We start from the raw sequence: 27,125 nt of genomic DNA on the forward strand, positions 1-27,125 counted from the left end.
TTTCAGGTTAATCCATCTTGCCCAAACAGTAAAAATAGCACTTACTGAGCACTTACCATGTGCCAGGTACATAGTACTTTACATATATTAAATAATTTAATCCTTTAGCCCCACTTTATAGATGAGAAAACTGAGGCAGAGACAAGTTAAGTAATTTTTCAAAAGCCACGAAGCTTGTAAATGGCAGAGTCTGGACCCCAAGCCAGGAAGTCTGGCTCCAGAGTCCACAAGCTTAGTCACCATACCATACTGCCCTATCCAGTGGTTTGTTGTTCAAAATAAATGAGGGCAAACCCTGTAATATGAGAGACTTTGTAAGGACTCAAATATAAGGTTACTCCCTCTTTCCTGAGGGAAGATTTTGGAAAAACAAAAAAGCAAAACCTCACCCTATATTCAAGCTTATACGGTATTTGCAGATGACTCCCAAATATTTATGCCCATCTCAGACCACTCTTCTAAGCTACAAAACTACCTACCCTGCAGGCGCGTCAAAGTCGGCAGCCCAAAGCAAAAGTCATCATCTTTCTAAGTAAACCCCCTACAAGCTACTCCTGCTCCTTTTATCTAGCACAGCAAAAGTAACTACCATCCACCCGGCTACCCAAGCCAGAATCCTGGATGTTTTCAAGGACTCCAACTTCTCCTTCACTTCTCCCTTTCAAAATCACAGCCCCTTCTATTTTAACTGAAACTTTCTTTTCTTTTCCCAGAGTTCCTGATTTCTTTGTACCATTTGTACACCTCTCAAATCCAGAATACCTTTGGACTCACAACCTACTCAGAGCCATAAGGAAGGACAGAAGGGGAAGGGCCAAACTCTTCCAGTTCTTTGATACTCTCCAGCTCTGTCTGATTTCGCATCTTCCCATTTTCTCTCCCAAGTTGACCCTCAAGACCCTTCCCCACTCCCTGCTTAGCTTCCAACTCATTTTCCTTTTCTGGGGACTGTACCCTGACTTAGACCAGCAGCTGCAAATCTCTTCCTTCCAATACCTCTTTCCAATCTCTAGCCTCAAATTTGGGATGAGAGAAGAGGGGAGGTAAAGAGGGCTAAGCAACGAAGAAGGGAAAAGGGATAGAGCACAAGATAAACAGAAGTGACTAGGAGGGTATGGAAAGATTAAGATGGAAGAAGAGGATGGGGAAAGAGGAGGACAGAGAAAAGACGGAAGACAGAAGGAATGGAAGACAGAAGGTAGGACGAAAGGGGGAGGAGGAGGAGACAGGGAGAAAGGGAAGTGAGAAGGGGATGGGGAGAAAAGAGAAGAGAAGGGCAGAAGCGGATGGGGAGATGGGGAAGGAAGCCGGGTGTAAGAGAATGGTTGAGAAAGGAGGTGAGGAGAATTTGATAGACAAGAGGCTGGGGGGAGAGGACCGAGGACAGGGGATGGGAAGAAGGGGGTGGAGAGAAAAGGGTGAGGAGAAGGGGATGCGGAGAAAGGGAGAGGAGACGGAGAGAAAAGGGTGGGAGGGAGAAGGGCTGGGCAAGAGGGAGAACAGGACGGTGAGGGAGAAGAGGGATGATGGGGGAATAGGGGCTGGGAAAGAAGATGGAAGAAGGGGACTTGGGAGAGGATGTCGAGATCGGGATGGGAGGAGGGGGCCGGGCGAAGTGACCGAGAACGGGGACGTGAGGAGCGCGCGGCGCTCGGGCCGGATCCGGCGCCGGGGACTGGGGCCGGGAAGTCGAGGGGCGGAGGGAGGACGGGCGGGCGGTGGGGGGGCCGCGGAGCGCGGGTGGGGGCGGGGGCGGGGGCTCCGCGGGCGGAGGGGCGGGGGCTCGGATTACCGCGCGGAGGGCGGGGGAGGGGAGGGGAGGGGAGGGGAGGGGGCGCGGGGCCGCGGCGGCGAATCTCGCATCCTCCGCGGGGCGGCTGTGGAGGAGGCGGCGCCCCGGCGGCGGCGGCGGCGGCGGCGGGGGAAAGACGGACCGACGGCCAGGGGCGCACGGACCGACGGCCGGCTGCCCGGAGCTGATCGCGGGCCCGGAGACAGCGGCGGCGTACGATGCGCGGCCCCAGGCCCCGCGCGGGCGGGCGCTGCCCGGGGGGCTGACCGCGGCCGGACGGCGCCCCAGGACCGGGCGAGGGAGCCCGCGCCGCGCGGAGGTCAGTGCCCGCGCCCGCCCGGCCCGTCCGGCCGCGCCCGCCCGGCCCGCTGGCCTCTCCCGGGCGGCGGCGGCGGCGGTGGAGCCGGGGGCTTTGTTCTGAGCCGGAGACAATGGGGGAGGGGGGGCCTGGGCCTGCGGGACGAGGGCGAGCGTGAACGTGAGCGTGGGGGCAGGGCCTGGGGGTCTTTGTGTGCGTGTGTCATCGAGTCGGGTGTGCGGCGGCGTGGAAGTGTGAGGGGGGTGTGGGTGCGGGGTGCGGGCGGGGTGTGTGTTTGCTACTCCGAGTGTGAGTGCATCGGCAGAGTGTGAGTCAGTGCGTGTCACTGGAGGTTGTGTGTCCGTGTGTATCTGTCTGCTTGTGTGTGTTATGCGGTCTCTCCGAGGGTGTGGGGGTCAGAATGAGTGTGTGTCATGGTGAGCAAGTCCCCGTGAGGGTGTGTGTGTGTGTGTGTGTGTGTGTGTGTGTGTGTTGCCTGCCTCTGTGGGAGCCATGTGTCAGAATGTGGAGGACGGGTGTGTGACAGAGACGAAGTGAGACAGAGACAAAGAAACTAAGGGGGAGAAGTAAAGAGAAACAGGAGATACAGGCAAAGCCTGAAGTGGAGGTGGGTCACCCAGACTGAGGTGCTCTGAGTTTGTGTCCAGGATGCCTAGATCAGAATCTTGTTCAGGGGACAGAGGGAGGTCACCGCAGGCCTGGTCCCACGTGGAGGGGGTGGGGAGAGGGAGGTCTAGAAGCACAATGAACTCAGTGTGGCGTGGGTTGGGCCCGCAGCCATGGGGTCATAGGCCAGAAAAATATTGTTACTTATGTCAACTCCTCAAATACTCACAGGGGACACAGTCATAGCCCTACTCAACCCACAAGGGACACAGTCCTAGGAAACACACACCCACAAGAAATGCCTTCACGGCCAACACACACCCCCAGAAAGCAGTGTCAGAGCTAACAACACACGCCTACAGCTGATGCTCTGAGGACAACACACACCCACTGCAGAGCTCGTGCAGCCAACACATTCCCACAGGTTTACTGTCAAGGCCAGAGCATACCACGGGAGACACGATTACTGCCAGCACCTCCCTGGAGACACTGGCACAGCCAGCCCATCATCTAGGTTATACTTCATCAGAGCAGCCCCAGAGACCTGACACTAACAGGAGGCTGTGTTGCCATCACCCTTACCACACACTCGCTTGTACAACCTGCAAGAGACACACTTTCAGGTGACATGAGTACACCAGGAGTTAGCTGTCCCAATTGCTAAATAGTTCCCATTAACTTATGATGCTCACGCCATGACTCCTTCTCATCCATAAACCTCCCAGGCTTAACCTCTTGTTCCCTGAAAACTGGAGACCTGGATCAATCTTCCCCTCACCCTATATCCTGCCATGATTCCCAGCCTCACAGTTTCTTGAGCTCCTTAGCTCCAGTTATGTTCTTCTTCCCTCCCAGGACCACTTTGTAGAACTGGTCCATCTCTAAAATTGTAAACTACTCCATTCCACTGTCTGCCAGTAGCTTCCTATGTCCCCCCAGCTCTCAGATGCCCTCACTCCCGTTACACTTACTCTTCAACCTCAAATAGCCTCTTGCCCTTGACATCTTTGCTTTTTCCTGACCTTGCCCTTTCTGGCTTTGTACTTTCCTTCCAGTTTACACACCCAGGACTATCCCTTCAGACACTCCTTGGCCACTCTTTGTCCCATTGTCCTTGAGCCCACCCATCCCACAAAGCTTCAGCCCAAATTCTCAATCACACCAGGTGCTGCTTCTATAAATTCCATCTTCAACTGACCCTCCATAAATAAATAGATGAAAATTTTTCTATTTTCTTCATACCCCTTAACCTCACATTCCTCACCCCATTGTTTACAGCAGATTAAATAGTCAATCTACTGGTTCATTCATTCAGCAAACCCATGTTAAGTACCTCCCCTGTGCCAGGCAGTGTGGTGGGTGCTGGCATTACAAGGGTGAATGAAATGGACATGGTCTTTGCCCTTATGGATCTTATAGGCTATCCGGTGAGCGCTGTAACATGGCAGTATACAGCAAGGAAAACTAAGCCAATGTAGGGGGGTCAGAAGAGGCCTTCTGGAGGAAATGATGTTTAAGCTTGAGCTTGATGGATAAATGTGGAGATGATGGATAAATGTGGATAAAGGTGGAGATGAGGTGGACTGGGTGGGGTATATTCCAAGCCATGGGAGAAAGCATGGAAAAGCCTACCTGCAAAAAGTATTGTATGTCTGACAGGTAAAGCAACCCAGTGATCCTGGCACTAATAGCATGATGTGAGGAGAGGGGAGAAAGTCTGGGAGAGGTGGATAGACAGTTAGATCATGCAGTTCCTGTAGGTCACAGGGAAAAGATTATCTAACCCCAAAATAATGGAGAGTTACCTAATCATTTGAAGCTACTGTGTGATATGATCAGATCTAGTTTAGAACTACCAGTCTGATAGTGTGGAGACTAAAGGGCAGGCTCTGAAAGGGAGGATGGTTGGCTGTTGCAGGAAGCCAGGAGGAGAGAACACTGGCCTGAACTGGAGTGGTGGCAGCAGAGGAGAAAGCAGATGGTTTCAAGAGTTGTGTAGGCAGCAGGGTCAGCACGGCTCCGTGGCAGAACGGACGTGGAGGTTGAAGAAGGAGGCAGTAAGAGTAGATAACCTGGTCTCACTCACTGAGAAAAGTGAGACCATCCAGTTTGAATTCCCTCAGCTTCCTATCTCCTTTCTCAAATTTTATCCACATTCTCCTCAATCTTTTCTCCTTTCCTATAATTATGAAGAGGTGTCTCTTCTATTTAGGACCAGTTTATCCATCCCCTCCCGCCTCCATGGGGACCTCACTCAACTAATTATGCTGTATCTTATCCATGTCTCCAGTTTCTCCCTTTATACCCCTTCCTCCTGTGAGCACACACGGAGCCTTCAGTCTCCCCTGCCTCCCTTAACTCGGTAATCCCCAGTGAGCTAAGCACTAAGGGGATTACCGACCACTTGGTGTGGTTGAGAATTTGGGTTGAGACTTTGTGGGATGGGTGGGCTCAAGAACAATAGGACAAAGAGTGGCCAAGGAGTGTCTGAAAAGTGATCTCTTACTTCGCCTCGTTGTAAAAGGGTCTTCTGCATGGAGCTGTTCCCACTTCCCCTTTCCTGCCCTTCCAGTATAATGGCTCTCCTAAGAGAAAGTGACTTCTCACCTGCCAAAACTAGAGGTTTTTTTCAAAAATCTTCAACTGCTGGACTCCTTGGGATGGTCTGACATTGTCTTACGGCTTCTGAGCCACCATTTTATTCTGTCCACATTTAGTGAGCTCTCAAGTGCTAACCACACTGCTAGGTGATGGGAATACTATGAGAGAAGACACTACTCCTACCCACAGGAAGTTTAAAGCTCAGTGGAGGAGACAGGCAGATAAACAGATGATTACAATAGGATGGAGTCTGTGCATCTCTCTTCCAGAGCTCCTCCTTGCTGTTACTTCTCACTCACTTTGAGGGCTCCTTTGGGGAGCCCCTAAATGTTACTGTTCCTTAGGGTTCTGCCTTGGATCTTCTCATTTTCTCACTCTATACACTCCTCTAGATGATGTATCTTATTCATTTCCATGGCTTTGTCACCTTTATAGGCTGATGACTCTCAAATATCTACTTCTTCCAGACCTCTCTTCTGACCTCCAGACCTCCGTATCTGCTTCCTACCTGATCTTTGCTGTATAGCTCACAAGCCCCTAAATGTCCAAACCTGAACTCATTCCTTCCTCCCCCAAACCACCATCTCTACTCAGTTATCAAGCTACACATCCAGAAATTAACTGCAGCCAATTCCTCCTCCACATGTCTTTTTCCAACCTAGAAATTCACCAGAACCTGCTGGTCCTACCTCCTTTCCACCTGTCTCTGGCATCCCATCCCCTTTGCTCCGTGGCCACAGCTACTGCACTCACCTCACCATCCTTCCACATAAATTACTGCAAGAGTCTCCTACCTTGTCTCCCTAGACTTCTACTCTTCCCTCTCCAGTCCATTCTTTTCATTGTAGTAAGAGAGATCTCTCTAAAGTGTAAGTCCAGCCATGCATTCTCTGCTCAGTATTCTGCAGTGTCTTTCCATTGTCTTGGGTGAACTCTATTTTATTGAGGCTTATGAGATCCCTCAGGACCTGACTCTCCCCAAGCCCCCCAGCCCCATCATCTGTCTCATTTCCCTACCTTCCTCACATTGCAAGTTCTAGCCATACTGAATTCCTTATAGTTCCTCAGAGACACCGTATTCTTCCATGCTTCTGGCCTTTAGGTCATACCGCTCTCTGCCCAAAAAAGCCCTTCACTGCCCTCTTCTTCTGGCTAGTCCCTTCCCATCCTCAGATCTAGTCTCAAACCCTGCCTTTCCTGACTCACCAGGCAGGCTTGGGATCCTCTTGCCTCTTGTCATTGCCTCTTCCCTGTTCTGTGTCTTTGACTGGGCTGGGGCCTCTTGATGGCAGGGTTGCGTATTATATTGATCATGTTCCCAGGGGCCCTCTACATTCACATTCATGGCAATGAACAAATGAATGAATAAATGAGGCCCCTCACTGCACATATCTCACCCTCATTCACTCTTCAGAAGACTGACATCCAGTCTCAGTAGCCTACGCAATCGAGACATTTCCACACATACCCATGTATCCCACTGGAGGCCCCTCCCCTCTCCCACAAACTATCCTTCCTCAGCCTTTGCCCTCCTCTCTGTCTTTCACCTGGGCTTCTCTTTTCCTGCATATTCTTCCTCTCTTTCTCTGTACTTTATTTCTCTTTCATTCAGTTTGGCAAATTATTTAAGGAGCACCAGAGATATGCAAGTCCAAATGTATTGCGCCAGGTGCCTACTGGGGTTCCTGGAGGGAGAGGAAAATGAGGAAGCTGTGACCTGCCATTAGGCCACAAGGCACTATAGTGCCCACCATCTGCTCTGCTCCACCAAGCCCCCTTCCTGGGAGGTGCTGTAGGCTGCTGCTCCTCCCTCCAACACCCGTCACACACTCCCACTCTGGGCCCTCCCAAATTCTGGCACCCTTTGTCCTGCCCCCTCCCCGTATCAGGTTCCCAGACACTTGTGCCCTCTTCCTCTTCCCTATCCAGTCTATCAGTGGTAACAGAAGCAAGACTGGACTCTCTGATGCCCTGGGACCTGCAAGCAAAAGCCCCTCCCGGGGGTTCATGCTATTGGATCCCATCTTCTTCCTGGCTTCCTGCTGCCTGCCCTGTCCTTCGGCTACAGGGTCCATGTTTCCTGGGTAACCCTCTCACTTCCAAGAATTTTCAACTACTGACACTTGGGGCAGGGGGACTACTACTCAGTTCCTGTGTCCCCTGGTGAGAGAATACCTCCTCCCATCAGTCAGCCTGGAACCCCCCAAGTGTGAGTCAGGATGCCCCTCTGTGTTCGCTTGGCACACTAGAATGTCCTTGTTTACCTTTCTTTCTCTAAGCTGCTCATAGAAGGAGCTGTTATCTCTCAGAGCCTAGACGGCACCACCCTTTTGGTTGGTGAGGAAGAAGGAAGGGAAGGAGGAAAGAGGCAAAGAGAGGGGTGGAGGCTACCCCTCTGACCTTCCAGCCACATCATCTGCCACCTGGGTGAACTTAGCTTCTCTGAGCTCCCCTTTCCTTGGGTGAAAATGGAGGTAACATTAAGAGAGTTGTTTGAGAATTCAGAAAGAAGACAACTGTTAAGTATTCAACTGTTATGTTACTTAATTTTACTTCTGACATCTCAGTCTCTCTACTCATGTTCTGCCCGTCAACCTCTCACCTCCCTACACTTGTTCTTCCCTCTTGATATCTCTGGGTTGCTGCTATATTCTCACCTCCTCTGCTTGCTCAGCCTCGCCGGCCTCCTCTGCAACCCAAACTCTGATTGTCAGGGTCAGACCTTAGGAAGAGGCCCCTGCTGCCCATCACCACCCCACTTGCTTCCTCACCCTTGTGTGAACACCACAAAGGCAGGGACTCCCATCTGTCCAAGTCACTGCTATATCTCTACTTGTTAGTATGATGGTTGGCCCATCTTCAATAGATATTTGTTGAATAAGTCAGTTAATGAATCATTTCACATGCATGCCCTGAACTTGCCTCTCCCCATTTTCTCTTTGTATCCTAGAGACCTCCAAGCATCCTCTGGTCCCTTCTCCTGTCTCACCACCTGGCTCCATGCCCACCTGACCCTCTGCCTGGCCTGGCAGTTTCCTCATCACTGATCTCCTCTAACCCACCTTGTGCACATTGCCAGAGTTATTCTCCTATAGCAGAATTCTGCTTGTTCTCCTTCCCTGTTGTGTTGCCTGACCAGTGACATGATCCTTCATCAGAGCATTCCAAACCTTCCCGCAGAAAAGCAATATAGGGTAACAATGCACTAGCTTTGGAGTCCATTGGAGCTGTGTCCCACATCTCTCTGCCACCTGCTGAACCTCAGTTTCCTCACCTGTGAAATAACACTTGTCTGAGGGTTATTGTGCGTCTGCCGTACAACAATAGCAGCTGATATTTATTGAGCCCTCACTGTGTGCCAGGTGATGTGCTAAGTTTTTGGTAACATTATTTCATTTAACTCTCCTGTTAACCATATAAAGTGGGCACTTGAATCCCCACATTACAGAGGAGGAAACTGAGAAAGGAAACTCACCCAGGGCTACACTGTAAGTGGCAGAGTCAGAATTTGCACTGAAGTCTGTCTCACAGCAGAGCCCATCTTCTAATCATGTGTGTGCACTTACAGAACAAGAACTGTGGGCCAGACACCATTCGAACCGCAAACACAGTGTAGTAAGTACTATTATTGTCCCTATTTTATAAATGAAGAACTAGAAGCACTGAGAAATTGAGTGGCTTGCCAAAGGTTACACAGCTAGAAAGTGTGAAGCTGGGCAAGACACATTTGGTTTGGCCCCCGAGTCCACGTCTTCACTGCTACCCTGTCCTACCCTACTGTGATATATTGCCTCCCTATTATAGAAGCGCAGTGTGTATTGACGAATCACTCTATGCTGACGTCTGGTCTATGGTGAATTGTTGAGTTGATTTATTCCCTATCATTCCCCACTGCAGGAGGCTTGCACCCTTTGGACTCTCCTGAAACTATTCTCCCCATATCTCCAGCAAACTCCTAACTGCTAAAATCAATGGCCACTTCTCAGCCCTCATCCTATTTCAAGTCTCAGCATCTCTGGACACTATCGATCCCTCCTTTCTTGTTAAAATACTTCCTCCCTTAACTTCTGTGATAGTGCCCCCCTTTTTTTCTCCTCCTCCAAGAAAAATAAAGGTCTCCTCGGCCTGCCCTTTAAATGTGACTCCTCCGTAGGGTACTATCCTAGACTCTCTTCTCCCCCTGCACGTCCTAGCTGATGGGTCTCCATGCCCATGGTTTTCAGTTACCCCTGGATTTGTCCAAATCCCTATCTCCAACCCACATCTCTCTCCTAAACTCTAGACCTGCAAATCCAACTGTGCCTGGACATCACCGTGTGGAGTTCCCAATGGGCACCTGAAAAATGGTTTCTCTCCTCTGTGGTACCCTAATGGCACCACTTTAGGAACTAGGCCAAAACCCTGGAAGTCAATCTGGACCCTTCCATTCCACCACCCTTCCCGAAGCGTCAGTGGCCAACCTCACCTCCTTTATCTGTGTCTTCTTGGTCCCACTGCTACTGATCTGGGCTGTCACAGACACCTCATACCTGGTCTCCGTCCTCCCATGGGTTCTCTTCTTCAGGCCTCCATTGTCTTGCTAGGATTCCCTCCCTTCAGCTCCCCTGTCACTTCTCCCTTTCTCCATCTCTCCCTTCTCCCTGCATCCCAGGTAGCATGGGGTGCATAGTCTTGGGATCAAACTGGGGCTGTGTTAACTCAGGAAAGTTGTTTCATGCTAAGCCTGTTTCCTCAGGGGAAGACAGGACACCTTCCTCATAGGGTTGATACGATTAAATGAGATACAGTCTGTGAACTGCCTGGCATAGAGCCCAGCACACTGTGTTCAGAAAACAGGCTTTCCCTCTGCTCGTATCTGTCCCCAGCCTCTCCCTGAAGTGGCTCCTGGGTACCAGTCCTTAGGAGGGATGCAGCCCTCCCATGGGTTGTCTTAGGGATACCCTGGGAAGCCAGTTTGACTGCCTTCTCTTCTTTCCCCTTCCCTCCCTTCCTCACCCTCCTCTCCTCTCCATCCCCCCAGCACAGCTCTGCCTCCCACCTCTATTTATCTCCCTACACCTCTCCAGGCTAGCTGTAGCCGACTCTGACCTAGCTCCCCTCTCTGTAGTAACTGGCTCCTTCTCTCCTTTGCCCTTTGCCACACGTGCTCTCTCCTTTGTCACACTGGCTCACTTTCCCGCAATCTTGCCCCCAACCACCCCCACCAGCATTCTCAGTCTCTTCCTGTCCCCTTTATGCCTGGCCCTCCTTTTGCTTACCAAGGCTACCCTCTTCTTCTGCCACTTCTGCACCAATCTGCCTTTCTAGCCTCCCCCCACCCACCCTGTTGTCGTTCTGGTCCCTGCCCCTCCCTGGCCCTAGGACAGGAAGTTGAGGGAGGAGGCCTGGGTGGTGCCAGCTCCCCCAGCCTGCTTCCCTTCTGTACCTCCGCCACTCCTCTACTTCCTCCTGGAGCACCCCTTCCCTTATGGCCCCCCTACTTTCCCCCCCAACCCACCTCTCTTTCCTCTCCCATGTTCCCCCTGCTCTCGGGTCCTGTAGGCACACAGGCTGTGGTGGGGGGAGGATTGACATCACATTGCAGGCCCCAATGAACAGCCTCGCCCCTCCCCCTCCTAATGAGAACCAGCTGTGGTTCCAGAGGCCCAGATGTGGGGCTAGAGGGGGAGAGCAGGATGGAGCCAGAGGACAGAGCCACAGGACCTGGACAGTGAGGGCATGCAGCAAGGCAGAACTGGGAGGGAGAGAAGGAACTGATCTGGGGGCAGAAAGAAGACAGGTCTGGGCAGGAGACAGGTGGACAGCTAAGGCCAGATTTCAGGGAAGGGACAGGATAGACCTGGAGAGGGAAAGAGACAGGAACAGGGAGGAGGAGCAAGTGCTGGGGAAGAGGCAGTGAGAAGCATTGGACAGATGGGGAGATGGTGCTGAGAGGAGAGCTGGAGAGAGGATGAGACGGTCTCTGGAGAGAGTCTGGAGTGCGAGTTTGGAACTGGAAGCCCTGGAGCAGGAAGTGATGAGGCACAGTCCAGACAGAGGCCCCAGGGACCGAAAGGTCACAGCTGCAGCCACAGAGCTGACCACGAGTGCCCCGGCAGCATGTGCGAGAGCATGCCTGTGTGTGGGTGGGTCTTCGAGTGTGTGCGCGCGTGCCTGCTGCTGTGTCTGTGCACACGTGGAAGTGCATCTGTGTACGTGGGAGGGAGGGTGTATGTGATTGTGCCTGTGTGTATGTGTGCGGGAGGGTATCATGGGAATGTGCCTGTCCATGGGAGGCCTGTGAGAGAGCTGTCTTTCTGTGTGCACAAAAGCATGCCTGTGTGGGTCTCTGTGTATGCCTGCATGTGTGTGTGGGGGAAACAGGATCCATGGGAATGAATAACCCCAACTGTGTGTGTGAGAATACACTTCTCTGTAAGGAGGGATATCTGCAAATGTGCACTGGCTGCATATATGTTAAAGTGGCCCCTGTCTGTGTATGTATGAGTGTGTGTTGACTGTGCCTGTCTGTGTGTGAGTCTGTGCATCTGTGTATCTGGCTGTGTGTGGGTCTGTGACTTTGTGAGTATGCACCGTTGTGTGTCCACTGTGAGACTGTACTGGGGGAGTTTGCACCGGACAGGAACCCAGGTTGAGTGATGAGAAGGGCAGGGTCTACAAAGGTTGGAGAAGGGGCATCTGTCTGGGCCTGAATCCCTCCTCTTCCAGGCTGGTCATTCACCTGAGATTTTATCTCATACCGTTCATACAACCTTTCATTCAGAAAACATATTGATCACGTACCATACTCTCTGCTACACACAACGGTGAATGAGATACAATCCTGGCCCTCATGTAGCTGACATTCTGTCTCTGGATGGGGAGACAGAGAACTATAATACAGTAATAAATACATCGACCTCACTGTCCGTTACCTTCTCTCCCTACCAACCATAACTGTTTGCTCTCCATTGATTGATTAAATGAATAGGACCAACTCTAAACCCTGGACCCCCAACCCAGTCCCTAGGCCTACATCCCTGACCTGGGCCCCTGGGCCATCCCTGTACACTCAGCCTCTCCATCCACTGAGTCAGACCTATTCTTTTTCTGACCTATTTATCCCATGTGGCTGTTCCATGAGCTCTTCAGACTTGAGTCTCCAAGGACAGGGGTCTTAGTGCACACAGAGAACCCCAGAACTCTGAAGCCAGGATGAAGGGATCCATCTACCAGATGCTCAGCTCTAGGCTTTTTGCTTCCATTGCCTCTAATTCTCACAGAATCATATGGATTATCTCAAACTCTAGAATCCTTGCTCTTTTTATTGCCTCACACAGGTAGGAGAGATGGGGGTTGGAAGAGTAAGCAAGATGTCAGAAACTTCCTTGGGAGGACAGGAAGTCCTAAAGCAGAGCTAATACATAAAACCCGAGGACACACTTCTGTGGCCACAGGACTGACCACAGTGCCTCAGGGACACAGGCTCTCATTGTGTTTGTGCATGTCATCTGAGTTGGCATGTCCACAGACATTTTTGTTTGTGTCAGCATGTGAGTGTGGTGGCATATAATTAAAAGGCTCTGACCATGCATTCAGCACTGATTGCTTACTCACACTCTGCTGGATAGAGAGCAACTAAGATGCTGAACTTGCTGCCCTCAGGGGGCCTGCAATTCAGGGCTGCCATGCAGTTTATTTTCAGTGTGACCAATAGCAGTGGGAGCCCGGTAGAGGAGGTAGGTACTTCTGTAGGTGGGGGTAGAGAGATGTCACAGAAAATTCCACCGAAGTCAGGACATTTGAACCACATCTTGAAGTCTGAGTAGGAGATGGCCACTTGGAAAGGACGTTTAAAGGCGATCTCAGGACGAGAGAGTATTACATACAGGGCAAGGGGTGGGAAGGAACTTGGGGATGGCTTTAGTGTTGGGATGCTGTAGTGGGTGGAAGACAGTAAAGGTGGGGTGCACTGGAGAGGCAGCAGGGCTCAGATCAGGAAGATAGATTAAGGAAACCGTACTTCTATGTTTGGGCTAGAAGTTTTACACGTAGTGTCCACGAACTCCCTGAGACTGCACACACGGTCTGTATGTATGTGTATCTGCATTTTTGTTTCTGGAGAGGGGTGGCAGTTTTCTGCTGTCAGTAATGGGGAACCCATGGAAGCCTCTCTTCAGGAGTGATTTGGTGAAAGCTATGTGGATAGCTCTGGTCAGGAGGAGATGGGTCAGAGGGTCCAAGCCTGGAGGCAGGAGGAGCAGTTAGGGGCTACAATAGGGGCTATTGTAGGAATCAAAAGGAAAGGTAACAGTGCTCAGACTGGGACGGTAGCAGTGCAAAGAGAGGAAAGGGCAGACTTGAGACATGTCTCATTGAGATGGTCAGGTTTTGATGACTAACTGGAAATCAGACCGAAGAAAAGCAAGGAAGCAAGGAGAGCTTCTGAGTGGTGGTGCTGCTCACAGGATAGAGAATGGAAGAAGAAAATCAGCTTGAGGAGAGGGCTAGGGATATGCTGTGAAGGAAGTCCAGTCTATAGCCAGCCATGTGTCTCCAGAGCTCTCCAGAGCTGGAGATGGGTGGAAATTGGAAAGGCGTCAGGCAATAGTGCATAGAAAACAATTGGTCCAACTGAATTGAAGGCACAGGAATGGATAAGATCACCCAGGCAGAATAGGGAGGAGAGTTGAAAAAGATGTGGCCTGGGACTGAGGCCTGAAGAGCACCAATTTTTAAGGGATGGGCAGAGGAAGCAGAACTTGTATAGGAAATTGAGGGGTGGACGGAGAAGTACAATGGAATCAAGAGGTGGGGTGTCACCATGTGAAGCCAGGAGGAGTAGGCTCCACGAAGCCAATGATCAGTGATCCAGTGTTTCAGAATGATCCAGTAAGAGGAAGATTTTTTTTTTAAGTGTTCATTGGATGTAGAGCATGGAGATGATCAGAAGCCTAGTGAGAACATTGTCACAGGAGAGGAAGCCTCATGGCATGGAGGGAAGAGGATGTGAGAAGTGGGAAACGGGGAAAATGAACCAGACTTTCAGAGTGGGCAAGCTCTCCACTGATTCTGCTCTCCCTCCTTCACTAAGGCCTTCATCTGGGGCGTGAGGCCTCTGCCCTCTTGAACTTATGCAGTATTTGAAACCCTGGCTCCCCTTAGCCTCAGAGGCACTATCCCTCTCTGGGTTTCTTTTTGTCTCCCTCTGTGGCCAGTTAAGGATACCTTTTTCCAGTTGATGGTTAAGGCCAGAAATGTGCCCATCACCCTTGACTTCTCACAATCCCTCATTGCTGGCCTTCAAGCAGTCATCAAACCCTGCCTGTTCTACCTCCTAAACCTCCTGCAGACCTATCCAGTTCTCACCGTCTTCATTGCTAACACTCATCCAAGTCACCATTGAAGCACCGCCATCACCTGGACTCCCACAGGTGTGTTACAGGGGCTGTCCTAAAATAACAGTCGCATGTGCGTGCCTTTGTTTTCCAAAGGGCACCTGTCTATGCGATCATCACAAAATGTCAGTCATATCATGGCACCTCTTCTTAAAATGCTTTTGTGGCTTCCACCTGCCCCTAGAAATAAATCCAAATCATCCGTATGGCTTGAGTCCCTGCCCCATTTCATACCCCCTCCGCCTAGCACTCTACACCTCTACGCCTCACACACATTGTCCCTACTCACCCGCAAACACTCTCAGCCCTTTCTTCACTGTAGACCCTAAGCCTTCCCACTGCCTTTCCCTCTTCTGAATGTTCTCTCCTTTCTATAACCCCCTTTTCTGCCCAACCTGCTTAGCCAACACCTACCCATTAGGTAGATCCTGACTTGTAGGTCATGTCCTCAGAGAAGTTCTCCCTGACTCCCTGACTATGGCCAGCCCCTCTTCTATATATGCCCTCAGAGCTGCCTGTACTTCTTTTTTTTTTTTTTTTTAAAGATTTTGTTTATTTATTTGACAGAGACAGCCAGCGAGAGAGGGAACACAGGCAGGGGGAGTGGGGGAGGAAGAAGCAGGCTCCTAGCGGAGGAGCCTGATGTGGGGCTCGATCCCATAACGCCAGGATCACGCCCTGAGCCGAAGGCAGACGCTTAACCGCTGTGCCACCCAGGCGCCCCAGAGCTGCCTGTACTTCTTACAGCCCTTATCACACTTCTAATTGTCCACTCACTAGGCTGTGACATCCCTGAAGCCAGGGACTGTTTCCTTTAGTCATTGATGTGTTCCCAATCCCTTGTTGAATGGAGAGGGAAGTGGGGTTGAGGGAATATATATATATTCCTATCTATAGAAATTCCTATAGTTTCCTATTATCTAACTATCTGTATCGATAGACAGATAGATAATAGGAAAATGTTCAGCATATTTAAATGCTGATAGAAAGCTCAAGAACATGATGGTTAAAGGTGAAGTTTGATGATTCAGGTGAGGTTACCAAAAGCACGTGGTTATTAAGATATTAGTCCTGAATAAGAAGAAAAATGAGAAAGGACTGGCCATATTTTTAAGTCCAGACGCGAAAGGAAGGGAGTCCAAGGGCACTGAGACCTGAACAACAGGAACAAAACAATCTTCTGGGCATGGCGGATGGTTAGCGTGGGATGGGGACCTGCCAGAGAAAGACCGGACTGGGCCCTGAGGAGTTCTGAATCAGGAACTTCTTGGGTCCGAACTGGATGTGTGGCAGCACAAATGCCCTACGGAGGGGCTGAGCATGCCGAAGCCTTGCTGTGGCTTAGGTCCCAGTCTCCCTGGACCATTGATTCCACCCCACCCCCACCCCCAACCACCATCATGACCTTTTTCCTCTGCTTTTCTCCCAGGTCAGGGAGCCTCAATTGGAGCCAGGGCCCAAGCTGGACCTGATGCAAAGCCTGAGATCAGGCTGGGCCTGGAGCCTGGCCCAGAGCTGGAGCCCGAGTCGTAACTGGACTGCCCCTGTCATGCAGAAGGAGGCGGGCACTGCACCTTCCTGCACTGGCATGCAGAGCTCCAGGCCGCTCCCCCTAGTACCGCTGCTGCTGCTGCTGCTGCTGCTGGGGGCCGGGGTGTCAGGTGCCTGGGGTCAGGCCGGGAGCTTGGACCTACAGATTGATGAGGAGCAGCCGGCAGGCACACTGATTGGGGACATCAGTGCAGGGCTGCCACCAGGCACGGCAGCACCTCCCATGTACTTCATCTCCGCCCAAGAGGGCAGCGGGGTGGGCACAGACCTGGCCATCGATGAACACAGCGGAGTGGTCCGTACAGCCCGTGTCTTGGACCGCGAACGGCGAGATCGCTACCGATTCACGGCAGTCACTCCTGACGGTGCCACCGTAGAAGTGACTGTGAGAGTGGCTGACATCAATGACCATGCTCCGGCCTTCCCACAGGCTCGGGCTGCCCTGCAGATACCTGAGCATACAGCTCTTGGCACCCGCTACCCACTGGAGCCTGCTCGTGATGCAGATGCTGGCCGCCTAGGAACCCAGGGCTATGCACTGTCTGGTGATGGGGCTGGACAGACCTTCCAGCTGGAGACACGTCCTGGTCCAGATGGGGCCCCCGTGCCAGAACTGGTAGTTACTGGGGAGCTGGACCGAGAGAACCGCTCACAATACATGCTGCAACTGGAGGCCTACGATGGTGGTTCACCCCCCCGGAGGGCCCAGGCCCTGCTGGATGTGACACTGCTGGACATCAATGACCATGCCCCAGCTTTCAATCAGAGCCGCTATCATGCTGTGGTGTCTGAGAGCCTGGCGCCTGGCAGTCCCGTCTTGCAGGTGTATGCATCTGATGCCGATGCTGGTGCCAATGGGGCGGTGACTTATGAGATCAACCGGAGGCAGAGTGAGGGTGATGGGCCCTTCTCCATTGACGCACACACAGGACTGCTGCGGCTGGAGCGGCCACTGGACTTTGAGCAACGGCGGGTCCATGAACTGGTAGTGCAGGCGCGGGACGGTGGGGCTCACCCTGAGCTGGGCTCAGCCTTTGTGACTGTGAACGTGCGAGATGCCAATGACAATCAGCCCTCCATGACTGTCATCTTCCTGAGTGCAGACGGCTCCCCACGAGTGTCCGAGGCTGCCCCACCTGGCCAGCTTGTTGCTCGCATCTCTGTGTCAGACCCAGATGATGGTGACTTTGCTCATGTCAACGTTTCCCTGGAAGGTGGAGAGGGCCATTTTGCCCTAAGCACTCAGGACAGTGTCATCTACCTGGTGTGCGTGGCTCGGCAGCTGGATCGGGAGGAGCGGGATGCCTATAACTTGCGGGTTACCGCCACAGACTCGGGCTCACCCCCACTGCGGGCTGAGGCTACCTTTGTGCTACATGTCACTGATGTCAATGACAATGCGCCTACCTTTGACCGTCAACTCTACCGACCCGAGCCCCTTCCTGAAGTTGCGCTGCCTGGTAGCTTCGTGGTGCGAGTGATGGCCCGGGATCCTGACCAGGGCAGTAATGGTCAGGTCACCTATAGCCTGGCCCCTGGTGCCCACACCCGCTGGTTCTCCATCGACCCCACTTCAGGCATCATTACCACGGCTGCCGCGCTGGACTATGAATTGGAACCTCAGCCACAGTTGATTGTGGTGGCCACAGATGGGGGCTTGCCTCCTCTTGCCTCGTCCGCCACAGTCAGTGTGGCCCTGCAAGATGTGAATGATAATGAGCCCCAGTTCCAGAGGACTTTCTACAATGCCTCGCTGCCTGAGGGCACCCAGCCTGGAACCTGCTTCCTGCAGGTGGGTAAGTCCTGCACACAGTGGGATGCTGCTGTGGGCAGGAGTGAATTAAAGGGTCACAGGGGACCTCAAAACAGAAACCAAGCCTTGCAGGTGTATCTGTTTACGGTGACTATGTCAGAGGGTTTGATCCTAACCTGTGTGCTCCAAAGTCTGTGCGGAGGGTGAGGGCTCATGACAAGATGCGAAAACAGGGTACAAGAGCTGGGCCAGGTAAGGCAGTTGAGGGAATTAAGATTGGATCTACAGGAAGAAGTGTCCTGTGGTGTCAAGAAGTGAGAGACTCTACAAAATCTCAAAGCTGTTCTGAAAGGCAGAGATGGAGATTCTGTACACCCATGTGGCTCCTGCTCCCCAAGACAGATGCCAGCATTTATGGAGCCCTCATCCAGTGCCAGGCTCTGCTGGAAGAAACCGCCATCCCTCTCTGTGGAGCTGAGCCTTGATGAGACATTTGTGCTCAGGCACAAGGATGAGAGATAATAAGAACTATTAGTGAGACCCCATGTCCAGAGCAGGAAGGCCTCTCTGAGAAGGAGGTGGGAGCCCTGGACAGACTCTGGGAGCCACAGAGTACCTGCAAGTCAGGCCTGGAGGAGACAGAGGGGGCATGAAACTGAAGAGGCAGGCTGAGGCCAGATTACAGAAGTCCTTGGACACCAAGCTTTAAGGGGGTTAGGACTTTACTTGGAAGGCAAAGGAGGTCACTGAACTTCTTTGAGACAGAAAAGGGCATGATCAGATTGTTTCATTTTTGTTTTGTAAAGGCTACATTTTTGAAACAGTTTTAGATTCACAGCAAAAGTGAATTGAGGACAAAGATTTCCCATATACCCCCTGTCCCCATTCATGTAACACCTCCCCCCGTTATCAGCATCCCCACCAGAGTGGTTCATTTGTTTCAACTGATGAAACTACACTGACATATAATCACCCCAAATCCCAAAAAATAGTTTACCTTAGGGTTCACACCTGATGTTGTACACTGTATAGGTTTGGACAAATGTATAATGCATATGTATAATGGACACATGTAGTGACATGCATTACGGTATTATACAGAGTAGTTTCACCATCCTAAAAATCCTCTGTGCTCTACCTATTCATCCTTCTCTCCTTCCTACAGATTTTTTTTTGGGGAAGCTAACTTGCTTTAAGGGTGAGGGGTGGATTAGATCAATGGGTAAGTGACATATTCAAGAATTAACTTACCCACTATAAGCTTGGCACTGTGCTGGTCCCAGGGAACAAAGAAAGGACATGGTCTTGTTCCCAGGCAGGTCCCAGTCTAGACAGGGAGACACACCAGTAACTAGTGCTGCATCAGATGCCATATGAGGTGCTGTGGAAGCCCAGAGGAGGAGACCTTTGAAGAACCAATGAGACTCTGCCAAATGGATTATATAGAGTATATGCATGGGGATTCCAGGCCTACAGAAAGAGCTGCAGAACCCCATGATGTGTTCAGGTGACTCCACTGTTCAGGTTGGCCTCAAATATGCTGCTAAGAATTCAGAGAGCTGAGACAAAATAGTATACAGGGACCAGATTACAAGCTGGTCTAGACATTGCCTAATGTCCCCTCCAGAGGGCAAAATCACTCCCAGTTGTGAACCGCTGATTTGTCTTAAAAATCACAGGGGACTGGGGCACCTGGGTGGCTCAGTCAGTTAAGCGTCTGCCTTCAGCTCAGGTCGTGATCTGGAGTCCTGGGATCCAGCCCCACATTGGGCTCCCTGCTCAGCGGGGAGCCTGCTTCTCCCTCTCCCACTCCCCTGCTTGTGCTCACTTGCTCTCTCTTCTCTGTCAGATAAATAAATCTTTTTTTCTTTTAAGAAAATTTTTAAAAAATCACAGAGGGCCAATGAGGAGCTCTAGGCAAATCTGATATGTCTTTTGAGAAGATTCCTTTCGCTGCATCATGGAATATGGATGCAGGACAGAAAACAGAAGGTAGGGAGGCCTCTTAGGAAACTAGTGCTTGAGGTCTTTACATCTCCGAAGTCCACCAGACCCCCGAGCATCTTCTCAGAGGCTGCCTGTTGGCCTAGACTTCAGGCAGTGCTTGGTCCCAGCTGACACCTTGCCTTCTGGCTAGGGTATTTGCCTGCCTGCTGCTGTCCAGCTCCCACCCACTCCCCCATGTGTTTACTCTCCCTCTTGGCCCAGGACCAATGGGTGATGGCTTCCAAATTTCTTCTTCCTCACTAGTGCTTGAAGCAAGACAGTAACTCTCTAGGTGGTTTTCTGGAGTTTTTACTCTTAGGAACTATAGGGAAGTGGGAGTAGAAATGACTACTGGGTGTTCATACCTGTTAGAAGAAGTCTTAATATTGGATTCATTCAGTATACATTTATCAAGTATCTGCCATATGCTAGTCATTGTCTTAGGGACAAAGAATACAGTAATGAATGAGTCATTACTCCCTGCTTCATGGAGTTTATGGTCTAGAGGGAAGATTCTTGTGCGAAGAAGTAGTTGTACTAAAAAGACTTCCATAATGGGGACTTATATGAGGTACAGATAGGCAGCATGAATGCATCACTAAAGAGGTGACCCTTAAGTTGAGACTCACGGGCTAAGCAGGAGTTTGTGAGGGGGCCAGACGGTGGGAAGGAGGGGCTCCAGGCATAGGTGAAATGCACAGAGCAGTGGGAGAGCCTGACTCGTTCAGGGGCTACAAGTGGCGCAGTGTCTCTGGAGTTTAAGGTCATGCAGTGGGAGAGTGGGGGGTGAGACTGTAGAGGGAGGCCACACTGAGGAGTCAAGCCAAGGTGTTTGAGCACTTTTCTTTAGAGAACGTTGAAGATTTTCAAGAAGGGTAATATGATCATATTTGCGTTCTCAAAAGATGCTTTTGGTGGTCAGTATAGAGCAGTGGTTCACGACTGGGAGTGATTTTGCCCTCTGGAGGGGACATTAGGCAATGTCTAGAGACATCTGTTTGTCACAGCTGGTGGGATGCTACTGGCATCTAGTGCACAGGGGCCAGGGATGCTGTCAGACATCCTATAATGCACATGACAGCACCACAACAAAGAATTATCTGGTCCAAACTGTCAGTCATGCCAAGGATCAGAAATCCTGGGGTAGAGGACAGATTGGAGGGTCAGACCCCTATGAGAAGGGAATCACAATAGTCCAGGGGAGAGATGACTCAGGCCTAAATCAGGACAGTGATAATGGTGATGGAGAGGAATAGACAAATAGGAGAGTTAGTGAGGATTTACTTAGTCCCTAGTTGATTGATATACCGGGAGAGGAAAAGGGAAGAACACATTTCTGGCTTGAGCAACTGCATGGATGGAAGAGTCATTAGAGGGGGTTGGAATGATCACGAGTTTAGCATTGGACAGGTTGGATTTAAGGTGCCTGCGGGACATCCGAGTGGAGATGTTGAGAAGGCATCTGGATGTACAGGTTTGGAGCTCAGAGGAGTGGTCTAGGTCAAAGTGCAGACAATGGTCAAAGGCACGGAAGTGGAAGAGAAGGTCCTGAGGGAGTATGTAGAGTGAGAAGAGGCCAAGAAGAGATTCCAGGGAGCAACAGTGTGTGAGAACAGGCAGGGGAAAGGGAGGAGGAGGAATTTGGAGGGGGGCGCAGCAGGGGGAGAGGCAGGAGACACCTGGGAAGGAGGTCAGGACGGGGTGGATGCAGTAAGTTTGTGGTCTGATAGGAACTTTAGAAAATTCACAGATAAGAGTCTTTATTTGCTCCCTGAAATAGTGCATTCAATGAGATGGAGTGAGTGGGGACAAAAGGAGAGAGATGAGCGGGAGAGGGAGCTGACCAAGGTTGGACTGGGCAGCAGGGCTGAGCCTGCTGGAAAGGGAGACTGTGCATTTGCAGTGGAACCTCTAAGCAGGAGCTGCCCAGGCCGGGAAATTCACTTCTGCCTTGGTCATTTCCAGTCAGTGGCCCCTACGCCTTTTGGGGTCACTTCCTGACAACTTCCCCTGACCACTATTTATTGCTTTCTTCCTGCAGCGAGTCAGAGGGCAAAGGTCTTTAACAGCTTCTGGAGATGGTGCCACAGCTGTGCTGCAGCCTGCCTGGATTGATGCAGGGGGATGTTTGTCTCCTGGGATATCTGGGCCCACAGCCATAGTAGAGAGTTGGAGCAGAAACTGTTTCCAGGGTTCAGACATGGCAGGGTCTTAGTGTCTCTCTGGAGGGTAAACAGTGCCACAAATCACTTCTGTCAAGGGCCCGGGCAACAATCAGAAGTCCTTGGCTAGCCTTCTCTCTGAGGAACATTTTCTGGCTAAGAAGGGGGAACTCTCTAGCCTCCTCTTACAGCATGACATGACCCTAGGACCCCTGTATCCACAGAGAGTACTTTGTCACAGTCTACAGCAGTCAACACCAGCTAACACACTGTCAGGGGTCTAATGTGCACCCAACATATAAAACTTAGTTTGAAGGAAGGTTTTGTTGTAAGGGTAATCAGAATGTCCATTTACTCATTCGACAAATACACATAGAGTACCAGCTGTGTGCCTGGCCCTGTCCTAGGCTCAGAAGCTTTTGGAATGGTGTCTCCTGCTGCCTTGGCTCTGAAATGTTCAGAGGCTCCTGACATTGGTGTCCAATAGTTCAATTTTTCCTGAGCCAGTCTGGGGGATACCCAAGAATTACCCAAGAAAGCCTTCCCCTACTTCTTAGTTTTGAGGAGCCTCCTGGACTTAATGACCTTGACATCCCATAGACTTGCCATTCTCCCTCTCTCACTTCCTCTCTCAAGGCAAGGAATACCACAGGTACACGAGCCACATCCATAAATTCACAGAGCAGACCCGGTCACTCCAGTGATTAGATCCCAATATCAACCAGACCTCGCTCTGGAATGGCCAAACTCAGGAAAAAGCAGGGCTAGAACATCAGTCCCAGTAATTCCACTGGTCATCTAGTTCTCTGCTCAGAGTGATTATGAGACTTGGCGATGGTCACTAACCCCCTGCAGCCCCCTGGAATTTGCAGTCACAGCCCCAAGCACGCTCCCCTGTAAGTGCAGGTGGTCCTCATCATGTGCAGATTCTGTATTTGTAAATTTGCTGACTCTCTAAAATTTACTTGTAACCCCGAATCAATACTCCTGGAGCTTTTGCAGTCATTCCCAGACATGTGCAGAACAGTAAAAAATTCAAGTGGATTGACATGCACATTCCAGGCAACGCTCTGCCTTCACGTTTCAGCTCATACTGTAAACAAGGGTCCTTTCTGCGGTCTGTTTAGTGCTACGTTTTTCACATTTTTGTCCCTTTTGCTTGGTGATTTTGCTCCTTAAAATGGTCCCCAAGTGTAATGTGAAAGAGCTGCCTAGTGTTCCTAAGCACAGGAGGGCTGTGATGTGCCTTATGAAGACAGTATATGTGTTAGCTAAGTTTCACTCAGATATGATTTATGGTGCCATCGGCTGTGGATTCAATGTTAATGAATTAACAATATATATTACATTAGATGTCATTAAACAGAAACAGACATAAAACAAGGTTATGTATTGACCAGCTGACAAAAATGTTGTGACCAGAAGCTCGCAGGTACCTAAACCAGGTAGGTGGTGAGGTCTGAGGTGGTGAGGTTGGGTTTTGGCCCATGTCCTACAGGCCCCCTCTCTGGGTCCACCATCCAAAGCCTCTGGCACCCAGCTGGCCCAGGGCCTGCTCCTTCTAATTGCCACTTAGCTCTGGCTCTTCTGGTCAAAAAGATGGGGCATCACTCACCCCAGCCTCTCCCTAGGTGACAGCCACAGATGCAGACAGTGGTCCATTTGGCCTCCTCTCCTATTCCTTGGGTGCCGGACTTGGCGCCTCAGGGTCTCCCCCATTCCGCATCGATGCCCACAGTGGTGATGTGTGCACGACCCGGACCCTGGACCGAGATCAAGGGCCCTCAAGCTTCGACTTCACAGTGACAGCTGTGGATGGGGTGAGTGGGCAGACCGTGGGCAGGTTGGGGTGTTGGGAGAGGGCATTCACCAGAGCCAGACAGGGCCATTCCGACTTACGGCTGCCTGTCTCCCTAGGGAGGCCTCAAGTCCATGGTATACGTGAAGGTGTTTGTGTCAGACGAGAATGACAACCCGCCGCAGTTTTACCCACGGGAATATGCTGCCAGTCTGAGTGCACAGAGTACGCCAGGCACAGCTATACTGAGGGTGCGTGCCCATGACCCTGATCAGGGGCCCCACGGGCGACTCTCCTACCACATCCTGGCTGGCAATAACCCCCCACTCTTTGCCTTGGATGAGCACTCAGGTGAGGATCCTCTCATTCCCAGGGCTTGTCCCTAGACCCCTCTTCCCACCTACTTAAATGAAGTAGTGCCCCCCCTTCCCATAACCTTTCTACCTCTATGCTGTTCCCTTATACATCTCTGCTTCTATCCCTTCTCCCAGGGCTGTTGACAGTAGCCTGGCCCTTGGCCAGACGGGCCAACTCTGTGGTGCAGCTGGAGATTGGGGCTCAGGATGGAGGTGGCCTGCAGGCAGAGCCCAGTGCCCGAGTCAACGTCAGCATTGTGCCTGGAACCCCTGTGCCGCCAGTGTTTGAGCAATTACAGTATGTCTTCTCTGTACCAGAGGATGTGGCACCAGGCACCAGCGTGGGCATAGTCCAGGCACACAATCCACCAGGTATCATTTGTCACTATACCCATTTGGTGCTCTACCCAGCCGCCCCAACATAACCCATTTCAAAGTACCCTAGAGTATCACACCATAGACAGCCTCAGTACAAAACACGCAGGTTCAAATCCCCAACACATCCCCGGGCACAGTGCAGGCACTCTGCTTCATCCCCAGGCACGTGAAGTGCCACCCAGCGTCTCTGCCAACACCTGCCCCTCCCCCTGATGGTTTGAAAGACACAGGTATGGATAGTGCTTAGCCCTCCTTGAGATCAGAGTGCCAACTCGATAGGTGCCCCCACCTCTTTCTTGACTCCTTTCTCCTTCCCCTAGGTCGCTTGGGGTCTGTGACCCTTGCCCTATCAGGCGGGGATCCCCGAGGACTCTTCTCCTTAGATGGGGCCTCAGGGCTTTTACAAACACTCCGCCCTCTCGACCGCGAGCTACTGGGACCAGTGCTGGAGCTGGAGGTGCGGGCAGGCAGTGGAGTGCCCCCGGCTTTTGCTGTAGCTCGGGTGCGTGTGCTGCTGGATGACGTGAATGACAACTCCCCTGCCTTCCCTGCACCTGAAGACACGGTGTTGCTGCCACCAAACACTGCCCCAGGGACCCCCATCTATACACTTCGGGCTCTGGACCCTGACGCAGGCATTAACAGTCGAGTCACCTTTACCCTGCTTGCTGGGGGTGGTGGGGCCTTCACTGTGGACCCCACCATAGGCCATGTACGGCTTATGGGACCTCTGGGGCCCCCAGGGGGGCCAGCCCATGAGTTGGAGCTGGAGGCCCGGGATGGAGGCTCCCCACCCCGCACCAGCCACTTTCGACTACGGGTGGTGGTACAGGACTTGGGGACCCGTGGGCTGGCTCCTCATTTTGACAGCCCTACCTACCGTGTCGACCTGCCCTCGGGCACCAGCCCTGGAACTCAGGTCCTGCAAGTGCAAGCTCAAGCACCAGATGGGGGCCCCATCACCTACCATCTTGCAGCAGATGGGCCAAGTAACCCCTTTGGCCTGGAACCACAGAGTGGTTGGCTATGGGTGCGAGCAGCACTGGACCGCGAGGCCCAGGAGTTGTACACACTGAAGGTAATGGCAGTGTCTGGGTCCAAAGCTGAGTTGGGGCAGCAGACAGGCACAGCCACCGTGAGGGTCAGCATCCTCAACCAGAATGACCACAGTCCCCGCTTGTCTGAGGAGCCCACCTTCCTGGCTGTGGCTGAGAACCAGCCCCCAGGGACCAGCGTGGGCCGGGTCTTTGCCACTGACCGAGACTCAGGACCCAATGGACGTCTGACCTACAGCCTGCGACCGCTGTCAGAAGACAGCAAGGCCTTCCGCATCCACCCCCAGACTGGTGAGCACTGGGGCCCAAATTCTGAGACCTCATAGCCTCATCCTCAGACTGGCGAATACCCAGACAGAATCCCCAGACCCCCGCCATGAGGACCAGGACTGAGCCTGGACTTTCACCCTGGCATTCCCTCCCACACTCCCTAAACCCCAGCTTCTCAGCTGCAGGCCTCAGGCTGCACACCATACATGATCCCTATCCTGCACTCCCAGGAGAAATGACCACACTCCAAACCCTGGACCGAGAGCGGCAGAGCAGCTACCAGCTCCTGGTGCAGGTGCAGGATGGGGGCAGCCCACCCCGTAGTACCACAGGCACCGTGCACATCGCAGTACTCGACCTCAATGACAACAGCCCCAGCTTCCTGCAAGCTTCCGGGGCTGCTGGCGGGGGCCTCCCAATACAGGTAAGTGAAGTGGCAGGACCCTGACCTGAAAAAGTGTGAGAAGCAATGGGGGGTCTCCCCCACAGAGCTGTAGGTGTAGGTAAGAGAGACTGGCTCTTGGAGATGTGAAAGCAAGAAAGGGGCTCTGTCTGCATTCAAGTGAGGGGAACTTGACCCTGAGATACCTCAAGAACAGGAAGGACACAGCTGTAGGTGAGTTGTGTGTCCCCACAGGTACCAGATCGAGTGCCTCCAGGAACACTGGTGACGACTCTGCAGGCCAAGGATCCAGACGAAGGGGAGAACGGCACTATCCTGTACACGCTAACTGGTATGGGGGGTGGTGTGCAGAGAAGGGAGTTGGTGGTGATGGCATGACCTGCCCAGCTCTGGGACAGATGCCCTCAGCCTTCTTCCTCTGCCTGTTCCCAGGTCCTGGCTCAGAGCTCTTCTCTCTTCACCCTCACTCGGGGGAGCTGCTCACTGCAGCACCCCTTATCCGAGCAGAGCGGCCACACTATGTACTGACTTTGAGTGCTCACGACCAAGGCAGCCCCCCTCGGAGCTCCAGCCTCCAGCTGCTGGTGCAGGTAGGGCTGCCCTTCCTTAAATCTGTCCGTTTCTCCTTGGCCACCAATATGGACTCCTCCAAGAGCTACACCTTCATAGAGTCCTTATGCCCTCTAGTCGGGCTACTCTGACTACCCTTCCAGCTACC

General features: G+C 52.0%; 1 protein-coding gene across 1 annotated transcript in view; it reads left to right on the forward strand.

Moving 5' to 3' along the window:
- Window positions 1-1,847: 1,847 nt before the first annotated feature.
- DCHS1 (dachsous cadherin-related 1) overlaps window positions 1,848-27,125 on the forward strand; it is a 35,135-nt gene continuing 9,857 nt past the window's right edge. The window contains exons 1-9 of the mRNA XM_045783026.2: window positions 1,848-2,111; window positions 16,125-18,038; window positions 23,779-23,967; window positions 24,065-24,296; window positions 24,437-24,673; window positions 25,000-26,025; window positions 26,235-26,428; window positions 26,642-26,738; window positions 26,840-26,997. Coding sequence (XP_045638982.2) covers window positions 16,167-18,038; window positions 23,779-23,967; window positions 24,065-24,296; window positions 24,437-24,673; window positions 25,000-26,025; window positions 26,235-26,428; window positions 26,642-26,738; window positions 26,840-26,997 — 4,005 coding nt within the window. The 5' untranslated portion in view covers window positions 1,848-2,111; window positions 16,125-16,166. The remainder of the gene's footprint in view (window positions 2,112-16,124; window positions 18,039-23,778; window positions 23,968-24,064; window positions 24,297-24,436; window positions 24,674-24,999; window positions 26,026-26,234; window positions 26,429-26,641; window positions 26,739-26,839; window positions 26,998-27,125) is intronic.

Source organism: Ursus americanus, chromosome 16 (assembly GCF_024610735.1).
Source record: "Ursus americanus isolate L20-20 chromosome 16, mUrsAme1.1.p, whole genome shotgun sequence".
NCBI lineage: Eukaryota > Metazoa > Chordata > Mammalia > Carnivora > Ursidae > Ursus > Ursus americanus.